The following is a 24649-nucleotide window of genomic DNA, read 5'->3' on the forward strand; positions in this document are numbered from 1 at the left end:
CATCAGTTTACCAGCAAAAGTAGTCATTGCCATTTATCACCTGGGTCCAATGGACTCTTTATTCTTTTATTTATATTTTTAATATAAAAGAGTTTACAGGAGAATAAAGCAATGGTGAAAAACAACTTTGCTATTTTAGTAAAAATTTAAACATAATAAAACCAAATTTTTATTCCATATTTTCCTGGTTTTGAAGATATATATATATATAATGTAATATAATGTATTTAAAATGGGCAACATCCTTTGAAAGCAACTGTTTGCTCATCAACTGTCATAGATGAACCTGGATCACATCCATCTTGTAAATATCAATTCTGGATTTCAAATATATATCTAAGAGGTCCTAGATTATTACTATTTCTGGTTTTCCTTCTTGCACTTATACTGTCAAAATATAACAACACTTTTGAAAATTTGATGGCTCATAATTTTGTCACAGTGAGGTTGGCCATCTTCTTTGCTCTTAACTGCAAAATACTTCCATTTTTAATCTTATAAACACCAATTAGAATGATCAATCCAAGGAATTATTAAATTTCTATATCATCTTTTTCCTTCCAGTCACATTTGTATTGCCTGCCTTCAGCACTTGTCCACTTAGAAAGTGTATCAAGTAAATTTTGGTGCACAAATATCATAAAAGATGGAAAGAATACCGCAAAAGATTAGGTGGTCCAAGTTCTGGTCATAAACTATTGTGTGAAATCCTTCTTTCTGAATGGCTAACTGGATGTGAATATCACATTTCATTTCTGTCCTTGGAAATATATTACTCACTCGTCAATTCCTGAGTTGGAGGAAATTCATCTAGGATATCATCTGATGTTCCACTAATATCAATTTCATCATCATCATCAGGGTCTAGAACAGTGGTGCTCAACTGATTTTGTCCCCCACTTCCTCCCATGAAACCTAGGACCTCTGGTAATGTTTGGACACATTTTTGGTTGTCACAACTTGAGGAGCTGGTGCTACCAGCAACTGGTGGGTAGAAGTCAGGATGCTGTTAAGCATCCTATAATGCACAGTTTAGTCCCTATAACAAAGAATCATTTGGCCCCAAATGTCAATAATACTGAGCTTGAGAAACTCTTCTTTATAGAGTGCTTTTGTCTGACTCTACATTCATACTCTGATTCGTCCAATAACTGTGAAACAACTTCCTCCATTAATTTTTTTCTCTTTGTCAATATGGGTTAAAAATGAAAATTTCTGAATTCTCAACTGTGTTCAATGAAAGCCTGAATAAACAAAAAGTACAGAGATGGGGGATCAGGACTTCTTTTATGTCTCTGGAAAGATGATGCATTACATTGGGTAACACAATAAGAAAAGTGAAGGATAGTGATTTATTTCACTATTGTATCATTTTTCTAAGCTAGTCCATCCTTCTATATTTTCTTACTTTAGTGATTTTTTTTTTTTAGCATAGTTGGAAGTAACCAATGCTTAATGAGGAAACAGTAAAATATTTTAAGAAATAGGAAAACGAAGATACTATAATGCCTTTTAGATTTATAGAAGTATCCCATGGACCCAAACAATAATTGAAAAAAATAAACTAAGTTCTGTTCTATTATGAGAATAAGCAAATTTTCTTTGAAAGAAAGAAAAATTCTTCTAAGAAAAAAGAAAAGTCACAACATAGCAACTCTTACAAAGAGTTAGAACTGCGCAGAAAAGAAACTGAAAGGCTAAAATTGGATCCAACAGATCCTGTTGGTAAACTGAATGCTTGTTCAATGACTGAATGTATTAATAAAATAGGAGGTCAGTGAGTTTTTAAGTAACTCAACTCTAGTAATTCAGCTAATTTATAGGTTTAACTAACTGGATAGGACTATACATACCTCATGGGAATGCTCATCAATATTTCAACCCCAATTTTAAAAATTAGGAATTCCTGTTCAATTATCACAGAATGTTTGGAGTAAGAGGTTCACTACTTATTAAATGGTGACACTGAATAAGTTATATTTAAACTCTCTAAGCATTGGTTTCCTTACTGGCCCAATAGGGATTACAACAATATCTACCCTCAGAGACTGCTATTTAGATTAAATGAGATTATATGTGAAAAAGTGTTTAGTATGGCATTTGGTACATAGTAAGCACCAAATCACTGTTAGCATTGTCAAGGAATTAAACTTGTAGAATGGTGGCTATGTTTTTCAAGAAGGGAAACCCTTTTTAATGTCAAAAAAGTTAACTGTACTTTTAGTACCCGATTTTGTAATGAAATTAATTGTATTTATCAAAATTCCTTATATATACCTTTGAAAGTATATAGACAGAAAAGACATTATCACTCAGTTTACAAAACGGATGGGTAAACTTATTGGGAACAACAGCTATAAACTCATAAAGTTCTTAAGTATAGTATTCTTACCCGCCTCTGGGTACTACTACACTGCAGCTGTTACTATTATTGGGTTAGAAATATTCTGGACCTCTTGGCCCTACAATTCATTGTCTGATCTATCTAAGATCTACAATCAGACCATAGAAAGAGTGGTATGTTTAGGAACTAGGGGGAAAAGACACCAAAGAACAAATATATTCTTTTTTCCTAGCACTGTCACCTTTGCCCTTGAAAAATAAGGGAAGAGTTAATGGTCCTTGAACCAGTTATAATGTGGTTCTCAAGTTACAGCCAAGATGAGACAAGTAGATCAATCATTTAAACTCCTTTTATACATGCTGTTTTCTGGGAACCTGGACTACTGTGGTGAAGACTTGCTATTTCCTCTGCCTCTAAGCTCAACGCTTCAGTATATGTTTAATTAACAACATATTTATACTTTGGTCTCATCTTCAAGGTTACTATCTCAGAGAAGGCTTTCCTGAACCCCTGCATATATATTAGCTTTTCCCAATTAACCATCTGTTAGTCTCTCTTGACACATTATTGTTTTTTCCTTCATGGTACTTACTATGATTTCTCCTCTTACTCTGCTTTTAACTGTTTAATGTCTATTTTCACCATTAGAATATAGACTCGATGCAGTTCTGTTTAGTTCACAACTTTATTGCTAGTACCTATCACAGTGCTTTATAAATAGTTGATGTGATGGTTTGAGGCTGTTACGTACTCCAGAAGAGATCATGTTCTTAAAGCTAATCCATTCCTGTGGATGTAGACCTGTAGTGCATAGGACCTTCTGGTTAGGTTATTTCAGTTGAGGCATGCTCCAGATGGATCTTAATCCTCTTACGGGAGTACTGTTATAAGAAGATGAAACAGAGAGAAAGATGCAGAAGCTGACAGAGAAAAAGGCACAGAAGGTGAGAAAGAAAGCCACAGACAGAGAAGCAGAAGCTGAAAGCAAAGAAACCGGGAGTGAAGAGACCAGAAGACCAGCCATGTGCCTTGCCATGTGACAGAGGAGCTCAGGATTGCTGGCAGCCTGTCTTCAGAGTCCAGGTATTGTCTTGATGATGCACTGATTTGGCATCAGAACTGTAAGCTTGTAAAGTAATAAATCTCCATTGTAAAAGCCAACAATTTCTAGTATATTGCATTTTGGCAACTTTAGCAAATTAAAACAGTTGGCATTCAATAAATATTTGTTGAACGAATAAAGGTAGGCTAGGGCTCTGAGTAAACTAAGGAGAGGGAGAGCTGCAGTAAATAATACAGCATACAGAGAATGTTATTATATTGTAATACTGTCCTACAGCCCATAGTATCTATGCCAGTGAAACTAAAATACATGAAACTTTTCCTATACAAAGAATATGTACCCAAATACATTGATTATGATAGATAATTAAGAAAATTCAGTGATTTCCCTTACCAGTCCTGCATGGGAATAATTAAACCCTGTTTCTCGGGATACAGACCAATTGGCATGCTCTTCAATCACTGACATATCTGGAAACTTTACCACACTGCTGAACCAGTCAAATTCCAACTCTAAGCATGGAGTTTCCTACGAGAAGGAAGAAAAGTTATGTATATTGTGCTTGACTGACATGGAAGAAAAAATCCTCTAATTTACAGTATAAAGTAAGTTTTGAAATACAAAGCTTACTTTATTTGGATTTGACCCAGTAACACCAATAGGGTTCAGCAAATCTTCTAATCCATGAGGTACTGGCCAAAGATTCAAAGCCATTTTTCCAGATACCAGAGTATCTGTGTAATCGAATAGGTTTATATTTCCCCAGGCTAGTGGACAGTGTTCCTCAAAAACAAACAAACAAAAAATACTCAGTTACTCTCTGGATTAACTATAAAAATCATTTCAGAACACTTTTTTCCCCCAGAAAGGACTATTTAACAAGAATCTCTACTGTAATATGAATATGATAGCTACAAAAAGCCACCTACATTTTTTCAGTGTATAAGCACTTTCCTTCCTATTACTCATTTGAAATTACATGTATTTTCTTTAATTATAAATAAGAAATATGAACCAAAGCAAGTATGACAGATAGTTGCATGTAGTCACTTAACAGATATTCATGTGTAGTTACTTTCCATGTTTAAAAAAAAAATCAACATCAACTTAAGACTTTCTTATCATAAATAAACTCCTGAAGCTCTCCCATGTATTTTTCTATGATACATTTATTTATTAAAAATTTTAAATTGTTTTATTTATATTTTTTAAATAAATGAAAAATAATTTCCATTTTATGAGAAAAAAAGTAATCAGCACTATAATTAGGAGTCATTAGAGATAAATGTAATTGCTCCTATGGAAATACTTTACCTCTTTAGCACCCTTTCGGCCTTTAACAGAACAAATGGAAAGGCAAAGTCGAGCAGCACGAGGAAGATCAGGAATGTATATATCATAATTCAGCCATTCATTCCACCTATGTGAAATTTTAAAGAAAAAACAAAGAGTTTACCAACAAAAGGGTTTATCCAGAGTATATGAACTCCTACAAATCAAGAAAAATAGGCAAGAGACTGTCTGGAACAGGCACTCTACAAGATCATATCCAAATGCCCAATACATATGACAAAAGAGTCAATATCATTTGTCATTCAGAAAAGGCAAATCAAAATCTTATGGAGCTATCACTACACGTAAGAATGGCTAAAACTATAAAGACTGATGATACCAAGGGGCAGTAAGGATGTGTAGTAACAGGAAATCTCATACAATGCTAGTGGTGGTGTAATTGTTACAACCAATTTGGAAAGCATACTGTAGTAAAACTGAACATATCCATCCCCTATGATTCAACTTTACCCTGAGGTATAAAACCACAGAAATGTATGCATTTTTGCACAGAGGGTTCATAGCAAAATTAGTCATAATACCCTCAATCTACAAACAACCCAATGTCCAACAATAAAACAGAGAAACGGTGGTATATTCATTATAATGGAATAGTATACAGCAATGAAAATGAACTATAGTTAGAACACGGATAAAATCTGACAAACTTAATATATTGAATGAAAGAATACAGACACAAAGTATACCTACTGCTTATACTCATGAATATAAATCTCAAAAACAGACAAAACTAACCAATAATTTTAGAAGTCAGGACAGTGGTTACCTTAAAGTTAATGGATTGGGAAGAGATTAAGGAAGGACTTTTGGGGTGCTGGTAAATGTTCTACTTCTTAACTAGTGTAGTGGCTAAATGACTATTTGCTTTGTGATAACTTCCTGAACTTTAAAATTATGTTTTGCATACCTTCATATGTGATAATTCAAAACAGCTTAGCTTACAGAAAAGGGAAACAGAAAAAGGAAACTAAACAAGATAAAATGAGATTTCCTACTATGATTACAATTATATTTCATTACTTTTATACTTGATTAGTTTTATTCAGAAGAACTCATTCATCTAAATGTTAGTATGCAAATAAAATTAAAGATATGTAAGGAGAACGTATTTAAACATCAGAATAACTACTTTACAAGGGGTAATTAGATGACTTTCAACCTAAGGAAAGAATAAAAAGTTATTACAAAAAAGTGTCATGACAAAATGTTCAAATTTTTACAATGAATTCCCTTCAATTTACTGGGATATTACATGTGAAAATTATGTCTACTTTTGGTGGACATATGTAGAAAGAGAAAAGTACAACAGATAAGTTTATTTTTTATTTAAAAAACATTACAGCAATAGTTAAGAGTATCAGAAGTCAGACTGACTGAAATAGCGTCCTGTTTCCTGTATTTCACTAAACACGTGACTCTCTTTTCATTTGTGAAATGGGATGAATGATAGTATCTACCCTCATAAGGTTGTGAGGATTAAACAAGAAAACGTAAGTGAAGCAGTTAGAAGAATCATTGGCCCATGGTAAAACCTCAGTGTTACCTACTGTTAACTGTGAAAAGTTTCCAGAGGGCTTCTTCATTAGTTTTTGGTTATAAATAGAATAAAACTTAACTGACATAAAATGGTATAAAAATCTTATTTTTTACTAGCCAATCTAGGGTATAAAACTCTACCAGTAAAATAAATCCTATTTATTCTAGTATTTTTGCTCTATTACGGATAAAGATAAAAAAATATGGTCCATTTATACAAAGAAGATCTAATGCAGGGAATGATCAGCACAAAATTGTAACAATATTTTGTTCTCTCCTTGATTCAGAGGGAAGAAATAATCAGAAAATCCTTTCTTGTTTAATTTTAGAGTGATCCGGTGGCTGATATTCATTTGAGAGAAGTCCTTATGTTCTATATGTAAATGTCTGGTAATTTATATGATTTGTGTAAACCTAATGATTTAAAACACACTATTTTAACTGATTATAATGCTGAACACTAACATGATCTTTGGAAATATAAATCCGGATACTTCCTTACCTGGGATTGGAACAAGGTACTCTTTGAGTGTTCACATTGTCACATAAGGGTTCTCCTCCATGGTAGATACCTGTGCGAACATAGATCTAAAAAAAAAAAGAAAAGGTTATGTGTATACAAATACACACACACACACAAGACAGAACCAAATATTAAATATCAAAATAATGTAACTGATATGAAAAAGAGAACCAATTAAGATTTTTTGTTCAGACATAGCTATTTTTTTAATTGAGATTGTTCACATACCATACAATTATCCAAAGATCCAAAGTGTACAATCAATTGCCCATAGTACCATCATACAGCTGTGCATTCATCACCACAAATAATTTTTTTTCAATTTTCAGAACATTTTCATTATTCCAGAAAAGAAATACAAACAAAAAAAAAAGGAAACTCAAATCCTCCCATACCCCTAACCACCTTGCCTCCATTACTGATTCATAGTATTGGTATAATACATTTGTTACTATTGATGAAAGAATGTTAAAATACTACTAACTGTAGTATATAGTTTGCAATAGGTATATTTTTTCCCTATATGCCCCTTTATTAAGTTCTGGTTATAAGTTCATACATTTGTTACAGTTCATGAAAGAGATTTCTAATATTTGTACAGTTAATCATAGACATTACCTACCACAGGATTCACTGTTTTTTACATTCCATCTTTTAACCTCCAACTTTCCTTCTGGTGACATACGTGACTCTGAGTTTCCCCTTTCTACCACATTCACACGCCACACAGCACTGTTAGTTATTCTCACAATGTGCTAACGTTACCTCTGTCCAAACACTTAAGTTCAACCTAGTTGAACATTCTGCTTTTAATAAGCAACCGTTCCCCATTCTTTAGCCTCATTCTATTCCCTAGTAACTTATATTTCATGTCTACGAGTTTACATATTATAATCAGTTCATATCAGTGAGACCCTGCAATATATGTCTTTATGTGTCTGACTTATTTCACTCAATATAGTGTCCTCAAGGTTCTTCATCAACCCATTTTTTTAAGACGGTTTTATTCACACATACACCATACATTCCGTCCTAAGTAAAGAATTGATGGTTCCTTGTATAGTCATGTATTTATGCATTCACCACCATCACCACTATCTATATAAGAACATCTCCATTTCTTCCATAAAGCAGGAGGAAGAGTCAAAGAAGGTAGAGAGACAAAAGAAAAGAAAAAAGAGAAAGAAAAAAAAAACATGACAGCTAGGAAGCAACAAAAGGAAAGACAGCATTAAAATACAGTAGAATAAAGAGTCAGACAATATCACCAATGCCAAGAGTCCCATACCCCTCCCTTAAGTCCCCCTCTTATACACTTTTAGCTTTGATACATTGCCTTTGTTACATTAAAGGAAGCATAATACAATATTTCTGTTAATTATAGTCTCTAGTTTGCATTGATTGTATTTTCCCCCCAATACCACCCTATTTTTAACACCTTGCAAGGTTGACATTCGTTCTACCTCATGTAAAAACATATTTGTACATTTATCACAATTGTTGAGCACTCTAGTTTTCACTCAGTTATACAGTCCCAGTCTTTATCTTTACTCTTTTCTTCTGGTGTCCCACATGCTCCTTACCTTCCTCTTTCAACCATACTCACAGTCATCTTTGTTCAGTCTACTTACATTGCTGTGCTACCATCACCCAAAATTGTGTTCCAAACCTCTTACTCCTGGCTTTTCCTACTGTCTGTAGTGCTCCCTTTAGTATTTCCTGTAGAGCAGGTATCTTATTCCCAAATTCTGTCATTGTCTGTTTATCAGAGAATATTTTAAACTCTTCCTCATATTTGAAGGACAGTTTTGCTGGATATAGGATTCTTGGTTGGTGATTTTTCTCTTTCAGTATCTTAAATATATCACACCACCTCCTTGCCTTCATGGTTTGTACTGAGAAATCCGCACATAGCCTTATCAATCTCCTTTGTATGTGATGGATTGCTTTTCTCTCGTTGCTTTCAGGATTTTCTCTCTGTCTTTGATGTTTGATAATCTGACTATTAAGTGCCTTGGCATAGGCCTATTCAGATCTGTTCTGTTTGGGGTACACTGTGCTTCTTGGATCTGTAATTTTATGTCTTTCATAAGAGATGGAAAATTTTTGTTCATTATTTCCTCTATTATTGGTTCTGCCCCTTTTCCCTTCTCTTCTCCTTCTGGGACACCCATGACACGTACATTCATGCATTTCATGTTGTCATTCAATTCCCTGAGACGTTGCTCATATTTTTCCATTCTTTTCCCTATCTGTTCTTTTGTGTGTAGGATTTCAGGTGTCTTGTTCTCCAGGTCCTGAGTGTTTTCTTCTGCCTCTTGAGATCTGCTGTTGTATGTCTCTATTGTGTCTTTCATCTCTTGTGTTGTGCCTTTCATTTCCATAGATTCTGCCAGTTGTTTTTTCCAACTTTTGATTTCTACCTTACGGTTGCCCAGTGTTTTCATTATACGCTTCATCTCTTTTGCCATATCTTCCGTAAACTTTTTGAATTGCTTTAGCAATAGTTGTTTCGATTCCTGTATCTCAGTTGAAGTTTAAGCTTGTTCCTTTGACTGGGCCATAACATAACTTCCTTTTTCTTAGTGTAGGTTGTAGTTTTCTGTTGTCTAGGCATCTGGTTTCCTTGGTTACCTCAATCAGGCTTTCCCAGACCAGAATGGGCTCAGATCTCAGAAGGGGACAATATTCAGTATCAGGTTTCCCTGAGGGTGTGTCTTAGAAGACTGACACACTCTGTGAGGCCTCTAGCTGCTGTGTTATTCCTAACCTGCCCAGCAAGTGATGTCTGTCAGCCTGAAGCTTCTGACTGGTGTAAGGAGGTATGGCCTGCTTAGTTTCTGTTTTGTCATTTTTCCCCCAGGCTCTGGGGTCTGGTTCTGAATGGGAGGCCAGTAGTAGGGCTGGGCACCACCTCCTTCCTCTTAGGGAAGATACACCCCCTAGGGAGTGATCATCAGCATTAAAATAGGTTCTTTGTCTCTCTGAGTTGGCTATCTCCATGCTCGTCTGAGTCAGAGCGCTGTGAACTGAAAATGACTGCGGCTTTCTCCACTGAGCCGCCCAGGCTGAAAGAGAGAAAAAGGGACAGAAAGCCCCCCTTCAGGGCCAGTCCACAGTCCCCCCAGCTTTACCCACTGGCCAGAGATAGCACCTGGTCCTCTGGGATCCCCCTCCCCGGACAGAGAAATCCTCTGGCTCTTTAAGATTAGTTGTCACTAAAAACCTCTGTCTGCTTGTTGGGGATTTGCAGCTTGTATTGAGCAGTCCATGTTCGTTAATTAAAACCCCAGTTGGAGCTGGACTGAGGCATATTCGATTGTTCAGAGAGTGCTGCTCTCTATCACAGCGAGGTTTTGCAGTTTGGGCTCCCATGGGGGGAGGGAGCTCCCGGCTAGGGTCAGTAGTTTTTACTTACAGATTTTATGCTGCGATCTCAGGCATTCCTCCCAATTCAGGTTGGTCTATGATGTGTGGACAGTCACAGTTGTCCCCCAGCAGTTATTCCAGATTGTTTACTAGTTGTTCCTCATTGTTTATTAGTTGTTCCAGGGGGACTAACTAACTTCCACTCCTCTCTATGCCGCCATTTTCTTGGTCCCCCAGATATAGCTTTTTTATTCTCCACTTCTTCACATATATAATAAATTTACACTGACTTAAGATTCTTCAATGAAGTCTGTTGCTGCTTTCATCCATTAATAACCATGGAGACAACAGACTGCAAAAATTAATATAGGACCACAACCCCTCATCTGAAAGCCTCTAAGCCGGATAAGTTTTGTAACTCAGTTTTACACATTTTAGAAAGATAAGTTGGTAAATATATTAGTATTACTTAATACCCTTACCACCTGGAGCAGCACCCCATAAAGACATTAATATTTCTGCAACAAAATACATGAATATTCACACAAAGTAGGATAAATAGAGACTATAAAAAGCTTCATTTCAGGCTAGGTCAGAATTTCCTGCCAAATGAATTTTATAAAACTTTTGGTCTTAAGAATGTAGAACAACAGATATTAGAATTATTAGAATGTCAGAATTACGGTATTTGAACTACAGATATTAGAATTATGGATAAAGGACTAAGAGGTATGTAATTGCTAAGATGAATGGAAAATAAAATTATATATTTTTATTTTCTGAGATTTGGGTATTTTTCTAGCCATCTGAAAACATTATACTGCAGGTCAATAGATTATCATATAATTCAATATAAAGGTTTATATAAAATAATTTTTAATGCAATATAAGCATCAGCATTTGACTATACCTTGTCAATGTCTCGAATATTTACATTCACATAAGTGGCACAAAGAATTTTTATTCTGAGAGGACTATTTATAACCCAAAGGGATTTTGTAGATGTTTCTCCATTCATATATGGTGTAGCTGTGGAGATGCGTCTGGAATAAGATGGCATTGTAAAACAGTCCATTGGCAGTTGAGAGTAGAGGCTTTCTTTGGCCATCAGCATCAAATTGGGCATCCTTCCAAGCATTATACAGCTTCTTATATACTATAAGAGATTAAGCAGGGAGGAAAAAACATTTCATATAAGGTTTTTCATTTAAAAGCAACATGTAACAGCATTATGAGAGAATTTCCATATTAATCTGCAAAGGTGATAAAATCAAACGTTACAGACCACATTTCTTAACTGTTGCTATATTTGTAACATTTAAAATACTAACATTTGAGAGTCAGATAATAGCAGAGGCTCAACCAAGCACCTCTGGTAATAAACTGTATAAGAGGAAACTGTTTCATTGTGAAAACACTGTCCTTGTTAAAGAAAAGCAATTTCATTTTGTTAGCCTCTGTAATTCATTCTATTAAATCATATTCGTGTTGAATCCAGGGTAGCTACCTACTTTCTCTTCGTCTAAACATTTCTTGAGAAACACTTGTTTTGTTACAAAACAAAACAAAACAAAACAAAAAACTACAAAGAGAGAAGACAGATAAAACCATGGATGTATTTTTTAAAAATATTAAACTGCAATGACTTGAATTCTGAAATGTTGTTAGGAAAGAGATTTTTATATAAATGCTACTGCATATGTATTATAATTGCCTATTTTCTTACTCATAACTTCCATTAGACTGTAAACTATGAAAGTCAGGATCATAAATCAGTACCTGGCATAATGCTTGGTACGTACACAGTTGGTTCTTACAGGTATTTATTTAATAACTAGACAGACAGTAGGGAAGTGTTATTAGTACATCTCAATTAACAGTAGATAAAGCTGTTTTTGAAATGTCTATTTTAATTACATTCCAGTGTCATTACTTTGAGAGGGGATAAAAATTATAAAATATTCTCTATTTTCAATTTAGTGTCATTGTCACCATTTTTAGTTTCTCAAAGTAAATAATTATAGTATAAGAAATAATTTGCAGGGATGTCTAGGTAGTGACCACCCTAACTTGTTCATGTTGAAAAGGGGTGTCAACTTTATGTGAAAAGGGGACACATCTGGTTGATGTTCTTGAAGAGGCTACTGCCTCTGGGTTTTGGGACTTAACTGTCATAGGAGTTCTCTGAAGGATTTAAGTTTCTGAAGAATAAACTCAGTGAGTGAAACTTTTATAGAGTTTCAGATAGGGATCTGGGTACTCTTCAGGGTTTTCAGGACTACTCTTGACTTGGGCTTATTATACTGTGGTCATTTGGCATATCTAGGGTGAAGCCTGCATGGGAATAACCTCCAAGACAGCCTCTTGACTCTATCAGAATTCTCTTAGCCACTGAAACCTTATTGCTCTCTAACTACTTGTTAAATTGCACTTGAAAGTTATCACTTCTATGTATATATGTTATATTCTACAATAAAAAAATGATTAAGAAATAATTTGCAAATGTTATTTACTAATATTAACTGTTGAATTTTCAGAAAGTATGTTCTAAAATACAGATAGTATTAAGTTTAAAATTTAAAATTAATATTCTTGAAACTTGTTACTCACCTTATATTGACTCAGAGGATATTTTTCTAGGAAGTATTCATCACATCCACATACTTTTAAAATATATTTGCCCTGATATTCTAAAACACAGAGTTTTAGTTGTTCAGATGATAGCAACATACTTCGAGTTTTTTTCCTGATTGCTTCAGCAATCACCTGTTCTGGAACACAGTCATGGTTGATTTTCAGAGTATACTTCTGCTTATCATTATTTGGAGAAACAATCACCCAAATCACTACTATTATTTGCCCTATAAGAGAAAAAGATTATTAGATAAAACCACCAAATATATTTCATTTTCAAGAGCCGAATTTCAAAAAGTATGTACTACCATTACTCTAGCCATGGTCAGAAATGACTTATAATCAACTTAATTAAATATAAGTAAAAATCAGGTTGAAACAGGAAATCTTCAAATCTATAGGGCTGCCAGATCATTGTCAAATTTCACATTTTATGGCAAGCATGTAAAGCTGTGACTAGTGGGTCACAAGCACCTGAGATCAAGCCAATCTCCATTCTAAACTGCAAGACACACTTCATGTATGAAGACTGCCTCATGATGGTATCAAAGGCTCAGCAGTGTCTAAAGTGAAAGGGTTTTTGGCAACTATGGGAAGTAAAGAAAGAATCAAAGGAGACTTAAAAGAAAGATACTGAATTAGAATGATCGAAAAGATGGGGGTAGGGGGGAGAGAAAGGAGAAGGAGGGGAGAGGAAACTGATTTTCTAATTTTTTTCCCCTTTACAATTAAGTCAGAGGGTAAACACAGAGATGGTGAAAAAGGAAAGATGAAAACTATGCTAGAGTGGTATGGGTGTTTGCAGTACAAGTCTTTCAACTTCTATATGTTGGGAAATGTTCATTACAATGTTGAGTAAAATGAAAAGAGCACTCCATTTAAATTTAAAAAAAAATATGCTAGAAAGTTCAGAAAAGAATATCAAATGAAAATCCTATGTCATATTGCATTAAACTACATGGGTGAAATAGTAACAGGCTGTCTTAACTTATTCTACTAACAAAATGTTATATTTAATAGCATTTGAGAGCTAATCTATTCTATAACTTCAAATTGAAATCTTCGCTTTGCTATCTCAAAAAATAAATATCTAATCTAATGACATTTTCATTTCCAAAACAATATGCTTTATTTATTTTCATATTTACTTAATTCTAGAAATTTTTGATATATTAAACCTCAAAGTCAACCTATATATTATCACTCATTATGATCAGACTTAATTACTGTATTTAATATTAAGAAAATTATTTAATTTTCTTCGTATACATAACAGGAATGTGTAAAATTTCCTTCAAATACCATAAAATGTTTTTATTTACACTTGTTTTTATTTGTAAAAATAGAATCAGCTCTAATTTCCTCGATATCCTAAAAAAACAGTGAATTTCAAACTTATAAGTTCTTGAATTTTATTCTGAGATAAGTAATTTACCAATTGATCAGCATGATACACACATAATCCTTTCAATCAATTAATATTTATTGTATGCAAGTTGTGTATCTGGTGCTTAACTGTATCTTGTAAGCATAAGCAGTCCCCGACTTCAAGGAGCTTATCATCTAGCTGGGAAAAAAATACCATACAAGAATATAGGCATAAGGTAGAAATATTTCACTGCAGTAACCAATTATAGTTGATTGGCAATATTCTTACCTTTATCTAATTTATTATATATGTGCTTTGGCAGTTCCGGTGAAGATTCTACATTTGGAGGGTAGACATACATTGCTCTACTATGAGGTGAATTAAGATCCCTAAGATCCACAGCTTCTTTACAAACATTGAGAATATTTCTTCGGAAGTCCTGTACTTCTGAATCTTTAACCATATCAAATTCACACACTGGCATGCCAATAGCAAAACCTTAAAAAAATTATATAAATAATACAATATTCTGTTAAATACAAGAGATGAGCATGTTTATTACAAACAGGGAATTTGTGGATTTGGCAGATCATAATAAAATAATTTCTCAGGGTCAAAATTTTTTTGAAGAATACAAAGTAAGAGTTGAGAAGGACCCAAATATTTTTAATATATAAAACATAACATACTCTAAAATTGCCACTGACATTATGTATATTAATCATTTTTAAAGAATAATAAACAAAACAGGAATGTAACTAATCTAAGTCATCCCCACAAATAGTATTTCTTAAAGAGAACCTTATAGAATAATATAAAGATGTTAAAAATAGTTCCTTAGCCCACTAGTCAAAAACATGTTAGGTTTATAAAGATTTTTATTTAGAAAGCTTTTTTTTGTTTGTTTACAAAGATACTTGTTGAGACAGAAATACTTTAGTAATGAGTCTTATGGTTAAGCTTCATAGTTATTTGCATTTTAGAACAGGATGACAATGCCATTTAGTTGAAAATTATATCATACCAATTTCTCGATTGAGGATCTTTTCTTCACGGTTGCCTACTGGTTCAATTACTTTTAAAAAGGGTTGAAAAAGCCGAAGGTCACAAAGTCGTCTTGTTTCATCAAAAAATTCTTCCCTTTCTGCTTCTTGGGTAACACTTACGAAAATGTAAGAAGACTCATCTTGAAGAAGTTGATGCAGAGGGTATTTTCTTGCTTCTTTAAATAGTTCATGCTTTATAGTAATTAATGTAGCCTCACGGAGGCATTCTAAAGTCACTATCATTCCATTTGGTAGTAAACATTCTACTAAGATTCTTGGGGGCATCAAGTGGATGCCCCACAGTTCACCTGAAGATGGTCTTGGAGGCATTGTTTCTGATTGTTTACAAGTTTTATATACAAAATTACTTTCAGAGATTAGATGCGTGGCTGTCCCAAAGCAGAAACCTAAAGCAAAGAAAGAAAACATTAAAAGAAACAATTATAGAAGCATACATTTATGGCATAGCTAACTATAAAAATTCATTTTCTGTAGTTTGAACAATCAGTATCTTGTAAGCATAAGCAGTCCCTGCCTTCAAGGGGACTTCAAGGATAAGTAATAATAATTCATCTTAACTATTTTGACCGAGACTGTTGCTCCAAATTAGGATGTAAAGAATTGACTTTGAAGCAGAAATTAGAAAACCATTTGTATTTCATTAAATTTAATAAAGTCATTCAATTAAAAAACATTACATTTGTATGGACTCTCTAAGTCAGGTCTCCTCAATTCAGATCTGAGGCTATGGGAAAATGGAAAGTAAGCTGTAAACCAACCTTTCCATCATGTATTACCCTTTACCATTCTCTTCTATTTTATGGAGCAATAGAATTTGGGCTGGAAAGGATCTTTGAGATCATGGGGTCCTTGATGTAATTTTAAAGATGAGTAAAATACAGCCTAGAAGTTAAATCTTTTTCCTCTCCTCCCCGTCTCCCTACACAATCTGCACTAATGAGAAATTACATGGCTTCTTTTTTTTTTTAATCAATGTTTTTAATTTCTTTTTTTTTATACTGATTCTTATCTTGCTGATATCTTAGCCCATTCTGTTTTTAAATGATATGGGTATATATTTACAATAATATAAAGCATCATCAGTGCATTTTTCTTCAAGTATGATGATGAATGTATACTTTCACATACAACCCAACTCCTAATACTTCTGACTGAAACTAACTGATATACACACAAATTAGATGCATGACTCTTTTCAGTTCAATGCTCCAACCATATTAACCACTTTTAATATTACACTACATTAAGCACTATTTTGATTTGAAGGCCTATTTGTTTTTAAGACTTCAATGATCTTAGGGGTTCTTTTGGAAGACATTGTCAAGACCCACAAGATACAAGTTTATTTCTTACTGTTTATGTTTATATATATATTTTTATTTAGTAATCTAAACTGTAAGGGTACAAGTAAAGGTAAAGCAAGAAAATAAAAAGAAATGAAAGCTAAGCTAGAGAAATTAATCAAAATGGCCCAGATAACCTACTATGTGCAATTACTTTATAGGAACTGTGGACAATAGCCATAAATCATACTTCACTTATTCACCAAAAATCTATCTAGTGCTGTCTTCAGGACTATGTTAGGTGTTAGAAATATACTGAAGAATAAGATGGATGTGGTTCCTGCCCTCACAAGACTTGAAGTCATGAGTGTGTGTGAAGAGTGTGTGTATGGTGTATGTGTAGGTGGGGTGGGGGGATAATTAAATTCACAATTATAAAACAGAAAAAAAAAAGTGCCAGGTGCTATAAAAGCACAGAGTGTGGTTAACTAACTCAGTGGAGGTTGGGATGGGAAACTCCCCCACAAGGAGGTAACCTACAAACTGAGTCCTTTAAGGATAAGCAGAAATTGAACAAATAAAGGGAAGTGAGGCATATGATGCATCTAATTGAGAAACCTGTCATCCCTGGCTCCTCTCTTTATCTCACACTCTATCTTCAACCCATCAACAATTTTTATTCATTCTACTTCCTGAATCTGTCTACACTCCTTCACTACCACTCTCAATAGCCTGGGCTGGACCAACATTATCATTTGTCTGGACCACTGCAGAGGCCTAAACAGTCTCCCTGCCTCTATGTTTGCCCCCTACATTCTCCACCTCACAGCCAGTGTGATCTAAAGAGAGCAAGTAAGACCTAATTTGATCAGACATTTCTGCTGTACCAATTCTCAGTGCCTAGGGTATGCTTACAGGTTATATCATATGAAGGAGGTGAGGAGTAAGACAGCAGAATTTCCAGCCCTGCCCTCACCTCTGGAAATACAGAAATTAATTGAAAGATAATGAAAAATATAAGAAAATTGGTTTTTTAATAGTTGAAAATATTTTCTTCAAACTTATAAAAGAGATCCACTGATGTTATGGGATTTAAAATGTAATTATCCTATTTCCTAAAGAAAATCCACTGGCTCGTAAAAATACCCAGATGGATCAATCTGTATATATAATTATAGAAGTGACTTAAGTTACACTGTTTAAAACATCCCCCAGAATGTGAAGAACCCAAGGGAAAATGCCACATGACTACTTTAACTTGATAATCTACCTGCATAAAAAAGTTCAAATAAAAACAAAACCAAATACACAAGCCACACCAAAACAGCAGCTGTGTATATGGTTTTCTTTGCTGAATGGCACTAACAGATCTGTATTATGGAATCATTTTACATGGTTTACATGGGCAACTATTTTACATAACAAATAATAAACCAGAATTTTAGATGTTCCCTAAGAATTAGCAAAAGAGAAGTCAGGTTCTGTGGAGGGATGACTGATTCCATTCCTTACTGAAGAATACTTATGGGCAATCAATTTAACTTTTAAATACTGAAGACTCACTAAGGCTGTGTGACTCTGATCATGACCATAAAACACTTAGAGATCCTGGAAGGCAGGAACTAGTTAACATTATGGTATACTATGGTGACATTATGATTTATACACAGAAGTGAGAGGATACTAATGTTCTTACTTGTCAAATGGTTGTATTTGCCTTCTCATGCCTATAAACCGTTACCCTAGAGCTCACATAAACACAAACGCAGCAGAGGTGAATGGCACTAACATTTACACTATTTATTATATACCATGCATTTAGGTGGGCAATATTTCTTCTGGGGTGGGTATTTTATATATGAGGAAACTAAAGGTCAGAGAAATAAAGTTACCTGCCACCAGTAAATGTTAGAAGTGGATTTTGAATCAGGTCTAGGTGACTTTAAAGCCCACATTATAATCATGCTGCTATTTAGGCTTCAGTTATGATTCTTTGGTGGATTCCAAAGTTATAATGGCTTCAAATTCGGGCTCCACCATCTAAGTATTTGTGAGGCCTTGGGCAGTTTAGCTCATCTCACAGAAGCTCATTTTTTCTCCTTTGTTAAACTGGGAAAATAGCATCTATCTCATTGGACTGTTTGAGGATTAGACAAAAAATATGAAAAACATGTAAGCAAAGAGATCAGGACACAGTATAAATGTTAAATATTATTAATAAACTATAAAGTATACCAACATTTTCAAGCTTTTACGAATTATCCAGCATTCGCACTAGAAAGGGGTGGGAAAAAAAGGTTTACGTTCTTTTACAGAGGAAGGCAAGTAAACAAGGAGCTTCATAAAGCAGTACCAATTTCAAGTGCTGATATGTGAAGAAAGCAATTAGGAGTCAAGGAGTATGAATTTTATGTTGTACATTGTAAGTAAAAGGGAGACACAAGTATTTTGAGGAAAAGAATGATGTGACTTTTTTTCACAATTTAAAAAATTTTTCAGATTTCTTAAAATTGCTTTTTGAATATAGGATATAATAAAATCAACATCAAACTAAGGTAACAACTACATCCTTCTCAATTTCCCAAAGTTCTTTAAAATTAAGAAATCTGAATATATGAAACTTTAATAAAAAGATCTTTAGATTACAGTAAAAAGTAAATGGTGATAAAGATGGAATTATCCTAATTTAAATACATATTCTATCTACAAGAAGAACTTATTTGAAAAGCAATGAGGGAGAATTAATAACAGGAAAATTAATATTAAAATGCTTGTAACTGCAATTTGGACGTTTAAGGTCACCAAAACTAAAACCATTCAGCAGTCTGTTGGAGGTCTGACTTCAGAATGCCAGGGCTAAACATTCATATACTTATAAATCATGACTACTCAGTACTCTTAGGAAATAAATTAGTTTCGCTTATCCTAACTTTCTATATATCTAAATGATAAATATTTTAATTAGGGCAGTCCTGTTTTCTTAGAACATAAATATAACTCACAATTTACCCTTTACTTCATGAGTCAGAGTCCTCATTATATGTATCAGTAACTGTGCTATATACTAAAATCCAATATAGCAAAGCTCTTAAGGATTATTGAGGAGTTTGGGTATATTTCTGGTCCTAAAACCAATGATCCCGGGTTGCAGATGGTGTCTTTTAAAAATGATCCCTCTTTCATCAAGAGTAACAAATGTATACATTTGTTATATATACCAAATGTATACATTGGTATACAAGAGTATACCAATACTATGAATCAATAATGGAGGGGGTGGTGGTTAGGGGTATGGGAGGATTCGAGTTCCCTTTTTTTGTCTATATTTCTTTTCTGGGGTAATGAAAATGTTCTAAAAATTGAAAAAAATAAAAAAAGACCACCCTGTAAAAAAAAAAAAAAAATTCAACAGGCTACTTAAAAAAAAAAAAAATGAACCTCATCTCCTTGCTTTCTAGCAATCAATGGTCATTTCCCCACGGTTGCCAGCCTGCCAGCTTATGGTAGTATTCCCTTCTGTTACTCATCTCTAGTCAGTCTCAACACCCAATCAGCATTTTACAGTAGTCTACAAACTAAAGGTAAACAAAGCAAATGATGTTATGAGAGCATCCACTGTATGAGTTTTGAATTATGGAATATATGCTAGATACCTTGCTGATAAGAAATTTTTTTTTATTTCTGTGTTCTGGTGTAAAATTACTGTGTCTGAGCAGAGAGTACTGAAAGTATTTTGGCTCTTAGATGAAGGACAAAATAAGTAGCAGAAATGAGTGGTAAAAAACAATAGTCTTAGACTCTGTTATCTTTATAATGGAAGGCTTCTTAATTCACTGTGTAATTCAACATCTGAACATTTGATGTGCACCCATTCAGTCCAAGAAGACAATGGTATCTTGACTTGTTTTTTAATCCCTAAATTGAAAGTTCTTCTCTGCTTGTATTAGAACTTCTAGAATTTCCAGATTTCATCATTTAATGCAAGAGTTGGCAAATTATAGCCCACAGGCCAAATACCACTAACACAGCCAATAAAACTGTATTTACATATTGCCTACTGCTGCTTTTGTGCCACCTGTGATGGCAAAGTTGAACAGATGCTACAGAGACCGTAAAGGGCCTGCAAGACCTAAAATATTTACTACTTGGCCCTTTACAGAAAAAGTTTGCTCACCCCCATTAAGATATCAGAATTACTTGATATCAATCAGAGAATTTTATAAATACACACTGGCTAATGAGTGATCCCCAGCCTTGTCCCTGTAACCATAATCCTACACTTTCAATCTAAGTGATATTTGTCCTTTGAGGGTAGGGGGAAGCATTAATTTTTTAAGTCAGTGAAGTTAAAATCTTGAAATAGGAAAGTTACACTACTCTGGATTCAATATTGCCAAAACAGAATACAGAAAACAATTCTTTGTGGATTATGAGTCCACACATAGCCCAAGACTGCAGATACCTTTTCTGACTTAATTACTTCAAAATACACATAAAGTATGTATATATATATATATTTTTATCTTCATTTTATTGAGATATATTCACATACCATGCAGTCATACAAAACAAATCGTACTTTCGATTGTTTACAGTACCATTACATAGTTGTACATTCATCACCTAAATCAATCCCTGACACCTTCATTAGCACACACACAAAAATAACAAGAATAATAATTAGAGTGAAAAAGAGCAATTGAAGTAAAAAAGAACACTGGGTACCTTTGTCTGTTTGTTTCCTTCCCCTATTTTTCTACTCATCCATCCATAAACTAGACAAAGTGGAGTGTGGTCCTTATGGCTTTCCCAATCCCATTGTCACCCCTCATAAGCTACATTTTTTGTATATATATTTATATCAATTATATTTTATACTCCCAAGTTTATTTGGAAAACAACCTTTTCTTATATATAGCCAAATGAATTTGAAATTACAGTTATCTCAAAGTACATAGAAATTACCTATATTCTATAAATGAAAGTGATTAAAAAAACACTTAATATATTATTTAAGGACTTCAACATAACAGAATTCTCTTTTTTCCAGCTTTTTAAACTATTTTTCTCATCTAACCCAATATGAAATATTTAACATTTGGGTTATATGTGCATATAAAACAGACACATTTATCAAAATTAGCATAAAATGAAAGTGCATACAGTGTCTTTTCTGGATATAAATTTTCAGAGGCAAGGTAGTCCAAATGGGAGCAAAAAACTGAAATAAACTAGATAAACAAAAATTAAGAATAATGCCAAAGATTTATTCCATAAATCATTCTCTTCCCTATCCTTCTAACATACAAATGTGCACTCTGGTTATATGTGAATCAAAATACTTCTAATCAAGACTGTGAAATCCTATGACTAGGGATATCTAATTCAATAAAAGGCCCTGGGGTAAAAAAGAATAGGTGAATAGAGGACATTTTTCCACCAAGTTATACATATCAGTAATAAAGAGGTAGATTATTTAAAAGTCGCAATGAACTCTGATATTGACTTGGGCCTGAAAGTAATGTTTTAATTACTTATTAAGATCATAATAAGCATCTTAGAATGCTAGCCATCACTGGATTACTTCCTTAAGGTTAAACATTGGAAAGAAATGATTGTTAAAAAACACACACAAAACATTATGTTTTGTGGTTCTATTTTGTTTGTTCCACTATTTTTATAATTGGTCCAGTTTGTTTAAGAATATTTAATGTACCCCATAAACTATCTGAATTAAAGATTTTTATTAATTCTTCTGCCAAACACAATACTAATTTCCATCTACAATTATTTTTAAAGATAAAAAAACAATAAGTCAATTGAAAAACAAAGGTGTGGCCTTGAGCTATGAAGCATTACACTTTTAACACACCGACTGACTAAAAAACCTAAGACATCACTGTAAAGATGTTGCTCTTCAGCAATGAATGGATGCAGCTTTACTATGACTTCTCTAAAAATGCTTTGCAGCACCTAACACTCTGCTGGTACACAGTCTCAAAGTCAGAGTCATTCCCATAATAGGGAGCTTCAACAATAAGTTGTTTTTGTGGATCACAGCTCCCAAGTAGTTCAATTTTCGCTTTCCAGTTTTTGACTTCACTATCTTTTCTATTCAAATCTCTCAGATTCCTTTCATCATGCATAGTCTATAATAAAATGTGACAAAGTCTTCTTTGGTAACCTGCCAGGCCGTGTGATTCATGGGAATATCATGCTTCTTCATGCAATTTTGCCCTCGAAAATCAGGAGGGTTTCCTATCTCATTAGTGGATGTTGTGGCACTGTCTATCCTCCAATTGTCTGAAATATTTGGATCAGTTACAAGTTTTCTGAAAACTGCTTCTGCAATGGGTGATCAACAAATGTTACGCAAACATATGAACAGAAGACTTGGGTGGCTGCGCTGCCATCTTCTCAGGAGCAAAGGCCGAGAGTGAGCTAAAGTATATTTTATAACATGTTTAATTCAGGTTTTAATTTCAGTTAAAAAAAAAAAAAGCATCGATATAACAGCTGCATCAGAAAGTCATTTAAAATAAGAAAGCTATTTTGAAGCTTACATTTGCAAGTTTAGGGGATATATCCATACTAACTGGATTGACAGTCTAATCATCTCAAACAGCCAAAATCTGCTCAAGTACGCAGCTTTTCTAGATATCTATGTTCCAGAAATACAGAAGCTGCATACATGTTTTCCTGAATGACCAAAGGATTATAAATACTTGTTTCTGATTTTCAAATGACACATTTACAAATGTGTATATTTAGGTACATGTTGTTGAGATCTTTTCCACCCTCATTTTCAGACAGGTCAACATTTATTTCCTCATTAACATTTATTCACTTATTAACTAGAAAATAAAAATGAACTTTCCTGTTTTTTTTAAATTACCAAATGAATCTTCAGTTTAGTCTAATTTAGAAGAGAACAAAACCCTCCCTTTACACTTGCTTCAGAAACAAATGATTAAAATCTGAGTTAATAATTCTATTGTCTGATTATTCTCCTTGAAAGTTATTTTAAGTACTTTCAGAGTTAATTGCTCCCTTTTTTACTATGGCCTTTTACACATATTTCTGTGACTGTACCTTAAAATACTCTTATTAAAATGATCAACATTCCTGTTTGCTTTCCTGTTAGACTATGAACTTTTCCAGGATAAGGTTCACTTCTTTTTTGTCATTATAATCCCAAAGCATAGAATAACTAGGAAAACTAGTTATTGAAATGACTCCAGAAAATGTAACAGGGGCTTAAACAAAGAGAGGCAGCAATAAGAAAAGATAGAGAAGGAGATGGATGACGATACTTTGGTAAAGGAAAATCAAAGGCACTTAGAGAACAATTGGATTTGAGGGATGAGAAGCATAATCTTAAATTCCACAGCACTGGAGATGCATGGAAAGCAAGTGTCTTTCGGTACAATTTTCTGAGCCCCAGTTAGGGCCTCTAAAATTCTCTTCCTCGTAAGAGTCATTGAGCTGTTGTTGGAGTGAGTCCAAAGGGACAGCTGTAATATACACTAGCTCTGGAAGGATGCATATTATCCATTTCTTTCAAAGTGCTATCCTTCACTGACCTTTACAAGCTGACCATGAGAACACAGATTTAGCTCATGCTTTTAGTGAGACAGAGAGATCTTTACAACTTAGGTGGAAATCAAGTTCTCATGACCGGTATGTAGAAAATTCAAATTCCTTTAGTAGGGCTGCAATTTATTTTTACTCTTAAATTCATAGTGCTCTGAAAATAGACTGCAGAGATTTAATGCATTATATAAGACAAGGGTTCCCTAATATGAGGCCCATGGATGGGATCAAAGAGGGTCTATGAAATGAATTTATTTTTGTTTAATTCAATTTTATTGAGATATATTCACATACCATGCAGTCATACAAAGCGTACATTCAATTGTTCACAGTACCATTATACAGTTGTGCATTCATCACCAAAATTAATTTTTGAACATTTTCATTACCACACACACAAAAATAATAAGAATAAAAATTAAAGTGAAAAAGAACAACTAAAGTAAAAAAAGAACACTAAGTGCCTTTTTTTTTTTTTTTTTGCCCCCATTTTTATACTCATCCATCCATATACT

The 24649-nt window shown here is 33.8% G+C and overlaps 1 protein-coding gene across 6 annotated transcripts in view; it reads right to left on the reverse strand.

Annotated features, from left to right (window-relative positions):
* PIK3CA (phosphatidylinositol-4,5-bisphosphate 3-kinase catalytic subunit alpha) overlaps nt 1-24649 on the reverse strand; it is an 89658-nt gene that overhangs the window by 19405 nt on the left and 45604 nt on the right. For 4 of the 6 annotated variants that reach the window (XM_037840147.1, XM_037840159.1, XM_037840165.1 and 1 more), the window contains 8 exons: nt 15216-15644; nt 14480-14689; nt 12799-13049; nt 11099-11344; nt 6799-6884; nt 4722-4827; nt 4038-4190; nt 3801-3935 (listed from right to left, as the gene is read on the reverse strand). In XM_037840147.1, the coding sequence (XP_037696075.1) occupies nt 3801-3935; nt 4038-4190; nt 4722-4827; nt 6799-6884; nt 11099-11344; nt 12799-13049; nt 14480-14689; nt 15216-15567 (1539 nt within the window). In that variant the 5' untranslated portion in view covers nt 15568-15644. Of the gene's footprint in view, nt 1-3800; nt 3936-4037; nt 4191-4721; nt 4828-6798; nt 6885-11098; nt 11345-12798; nt 13050-14479; nt 14690-15215; nt 15645-18433; nt 18766-24649 lie in introns of those variants that run through there. The other 2 variants (XM_037840171.1, XM_037840179.1) reach the window with 2 other exon arrangements.

The sequence above is a fragment of the Choloepus didactylus genome, chromosome 1 (assembly GCF_015220235.1).
Source record: "Choloepus didactylus isolate mChoDid1 chromosome 1, mChoDid1.pri, whole genome shotgun sequence".
In the NCBI taxonomy this organism is placed as follows: Eukaryota; Metazoa; Chordata; class Mammalia; order Pilosa; family Megalonychidae; genus Choloepus; species Choloepus didactylus.